Below are 4,234 nucleotides of genomic sequence, written 5' to 3'. Positions count from 1 at the left end.
CATATATCCCATTCTTTGTCAAATACTGAAACCAACAAATATGTCTGTCATATTCTGTGAGTCTTTACCCAATGAGATTAACAAAGTCAAATTGAACAAAAGTTAAATACTGCAGTGAAGATATTTCAATTTTCGAAAGCCATTAACCAGCAGGAAAAACTCCTAGTCCTCCCAATAATATGTGGTAATAGGTGTAGAACAGTTTCATTCCAAACTATGCTCACCTGAGTGACTCTGTAATTGAAATAAGGATCAAATTCGTGAATAACACTCTCATACTTTATAACCTGTATGCAAGGAATAGAAAATGTGAGCAGCTGATCCACAAACTTTGACAAGAAATGGAAATAGAAAATCTACAATGCTGCTCGGTAAAAACATGTAAATACCCAAAAATGAGAAGAGAGCATTACAGTCTCAAAACTTCCACAAACATAAAATTTTGAAACGACAAAACTGCATTTTGAATTACTCATTCGGTTCATAGAGACATCTATGCTATCACCACATTTACTTACTCAATAATTACAATAACAACCAAGGCATAGTTCCATTAAGTGGAGTCAAAGCCATGGATCACACGACATCATAATTTTCAATCATAAATCATGTCCATTTATAAAGCATTGATTTCTAAATCATTCCTACTGATTTTGCCTACGAGTTTTCTTGCCTCCTGAAATTGGTCTAACTTTTGTTTGATCTACTCTCCTTACTGAGGCTTCCTACGGTCTCCTCCATACATGCACAAACCACCTAAGGCGTGATTCTATTATCTTTTTCTACGAAAGGAGCTACCCCAATTTTATCCATAATGCATCTAATCCTATTCTATCTTGTTTAGTGTATTCACTCATCTAACACAACATTCTCATCTTTGATATATTAACATTTTACTGCCCAAAACTCAGTCTCATAAAATATTACGAATCTTATAGTTGTGCGATAAAAAATTTCCTTAAGTTTGAGTGACACATTTCTATCACATATGACACCTGGCGCACGCCACCATTTCATCTGCCCAACTTGAATCATATGTTTACATCTCCCTCAATTTCTCTATCATGTTGTATGATTGACCCAAATTATGAGTACTTGTGTTTTTTTATTACATGTCAAACCACAACAACAACCAATCCTTTTACCACTAGGAAAGGTTGACAACAAGAATAAAATAATGTCATAATGTCATGTCATGTCATAAACCATGGTTATAGACAAAATATTTACATCTAAATCATACTTAATAGTCTTGCCAAAAACATTGTTGATCTACCTCCACATCTAGCTATTATGCTACCATCATCTGATCTACTCTCCTTGCTCATGCTTGTATAGGTCGTCTTCACACATGTCCAAACTACCCAGAGATTCTACCAATTTTCAACATTACAAGCTATCTCAACTTTCTTTGCAATACATTCATTCCTAGTCCTAAAATTATAAAAGTAAAATAAAAAAACGTTCTATTGAATTATAATTTTAAAAATTATACTTTCAACCAATAATAAGGCTAGAACTAATAATCTTAATTTTAATAGTATAATAACCAGAAGTTTTAGTTTAAGATTTCATATGCACGTAAACTATAAATGATATCAAAAAATGAGAACATAAAAAATTTATAGACAGTTCTCGGCATGTCACTGGAAAACTGCAACCGTTTAGTTTTTTTATTCATCACTTCGTCATTAACAATAATGAACACGAAACGGTTATAAATTGAATGGTTTTCAATTCCATCGAACTCAGAAGGGAGCAATAGCATTGAAATTTAATCTCATAATATTTCAAACGAGCGTAAACTATAAATGATATAGCTATTGTGTAAGATTATCCCATCTTACATCGCATTTCAACATTTCATTCCAACTAAAAACCTATAGCTACGTCAGTTACAATCTGAAACCTAGATTTTCTACGTTCGTCAGATTCAGAATGTAGCGGATCTGATAAAGGAAGAAAAGTGAAAATGCTTACAGAGAAGAGACGGATCGAGAAAGCGAGAACACCGATGAGAATGAGGATGAAGAATGCAAGTACGTTTCCGAAAGCGTTCCTGATAGAAGTGCTGTTGATGTGAGCATCGGAGGCCGCCATTGACGGCCAAATTGATAACTCGGAAGAGAATAAGAGAGAGAAAGTGCGTGTGAGAGTGCGAGTGAGAGTTTGTGTGAGACTAAGTAAAAGTCGTTGGGGGTAGTGTTAGCCTGTGAGCGAATGAAGCTGCAACTGTGTTTTCAAAAGACAATTTTGGGTTTGTGTTTTGTCATTAATAACTAAAATACCATCCTCCTTTATTAGTGAAATAATGGGGTCATTAATAACTAATAAACATATTGTGTTTTGAATAAATTGAATATTCATCCAAATGGATGTATGCAGGTATTATAGATGAATTTAATTTAATTATTATCATAATTATTCATTGGATTATACTAATTTAAATTAACTAACATTAATAAATTGATTTAATTTTTTTAGATTTTGATGCATTATAGATAATTTTACCACCTCTAATAAATTTACTCTCACGTAGCATGTTTGGTTTCTAAGAAAAAAATTGATTTTATTCAATTATAAAAATAAAAATATTAAGATAATATAATTCTTTTCTTATTAATTATATCATTATTTTTTCTCGACTATTACTATTACATTTTTAGTATATTATCTAGCCTTTTATGTGTACTATTCTATTGTTAAATAGTCAATAATTGTTAATAATAATACATCGAATAATTTAAAAAACTCTATATTATCAATTTATTATTATTTTTGTTTCTTTCTTTTCTTGGTACAATTATTTTTGTGTCTTTAATTTCCCTCAATTTTCTTATTCAACAAAAAAGAGTAAGTAAATTTATTTATTTTTGCCTAATTCACATGTATCATCTTAGACAATTTTATTCAAAGGTGTATTCCCATACACAAATTCAAGACTTTGATTAAATCACAACACCACACCACTTGATCTATGGGGGAAATTGAGTATGGACACTTTATTAATATTGTACTATCTTATTACTCATCAAGAATCCTAATCTACAAATGTAATTTAATAAGAGAATAATATATCACCTCATATTAGGAGATAACTAATCTCCTCTATCTAGTAAAAATATTTTTATAGAAACATGACATATGTCATGATTTCACTGGAAGGAGGAGATAACTCATCTCCTTCATTCCCATTTAATAATGTACTACCTACTCTGTTACTCAACAAGAATCCTAATCCTCTAATGTTGGCCCAATTCAAATAGGACCAAAGCCCAAACCCACTTACCCGACCCATTCATGAACCGAACGATGAAATCGAGACTATATTTATCCCTCTGAATCAATCACATTCGAAAAACCAAAAACCACAATAATTCCGTAGACGCCAAATTGCGAATACGAAAACCTAAACATCACACACAATTCTCCCACATCCACTGCGAACTCATATCAGAACCGCCATCCTCCGCCGTAGCCATACGGGAGCCACCTCCAGGTTCGTCGGTTATGTATTTTTTATGTTTAGGGTTTCCCGAAGTTTTTTTCAATTTCGATCTCGCAATTAGGGTTTTTCCTTTTTCTATGCTTCCCGAACTGATAAATCCCGTTTTTATTTGATCAAAAGCTCGGAATGATTCTATTTCAGATGTTTATGTTGATTCTGGATCTCGTAGTAACATACCGCCTATGTGTTTTTCATAGATAACGTTTTCTCATACTACACAAAATTGATTGCTTAGATAAACTTATTATCTCTTATTTTGTGCTAATAAAATCTCAGTGGTGGTAGCTCTTGAAGAAAAAACAATTATTTCCTTAAAATGAATTCAAAGTTGAAAACAACATAACCATATGTCTATATTTCTAGGCTGTTTGTTTAGGATTCTCTGAGAAGTGATTCTCCACACACAAAAAAAGTATTTGGCAGAAACATATCTGTGAACATGAAAGATCAAATGATCGTCTAAATTCTGCTTTCATTTTTTTCATCCAGAGACAAACCAGTTTAGTAGATTGCAACTAAACAAGTATTTTGGCTTAAGCAAGTGATTTTTATTTTATAAAAATCGGTCTCTTAAGAAACATAAAGCTCAAACAAATGGCCTTATATGTAGATTTGTTATATAATTTAGATTTTTATGTTTTGCAGAACCATGGCGGCTTTGAAAGAGCTTCTTCCCCCAGCAAAATCATCATCAACCACATATTATGACCATAGCAATGATCCATG

At 32.1% G+C, this 4,234-nt stretch overlaps 2 protein-coding genes across 4 annotated transcripts in view; one reads left to right on the top strand and one right to left on the bottom strand.

Annotated features, from left to right (window-relative positions):
- On the bottom strand, window positions 1–2,158 carry LOC109358813 (dolichyl-diphosphooligosaccharide--protein glycosyltransferase subunit STT3A-like; the record flags this gene model as incomplete). Its single annotated transcript, XM_019603266.1, is given in 3 exon segments — window positions 1–25; window positions 225–287; window positions 1,981–2,158. Coding segments are annotated over 3 exon segments (208 nt in total), but the record flags the coding sequence as incomplete, so codon positions are not given.
- LOC109358396 (SNW/SKI-interacting protein) overlaps window positions 3,363–4,234 on the top strand; it is a 5,855-nt gene continuing 4,983 nt past the window's right edge. The window contains exons 1-2 of one of the 3 annotated variants that reach the window (XR_002108959.1): window positions 3,363–3,499; window positions 4,154–4,234. The gene's annotated coding sequence lies outside the window, so the exon portion shown is untranslated. The remainder of the gene's footprint in view (window positions 3,500–4,153) is intronic. The other 2 variants (XM_019602596.1, XM_019602597.1) reach the window with 2 other exon arrangements.

The sequence above is a fragment of the Lupinus angustifolius genome, chromosome LG10, assembly GCF_001865875.1.
Source record: "Lupinus angustifolius cultivar Tanjil chromosome LG10, LupAngTanjil_v1.0, whole genome shotgun sequence".
In the NCBI taxonomy this organism is placed as follows: Eukaryota; Viridiplantae; Streptophyta; class Magnoliopsida; order Fabales; family Fabaceae; genus Lupinus; species Lupinus angustifolius.
Note: the sequence above shows the minus strand (reverse complement) of the source record. Positions and strands in the feature narration are given on the sequence as shown.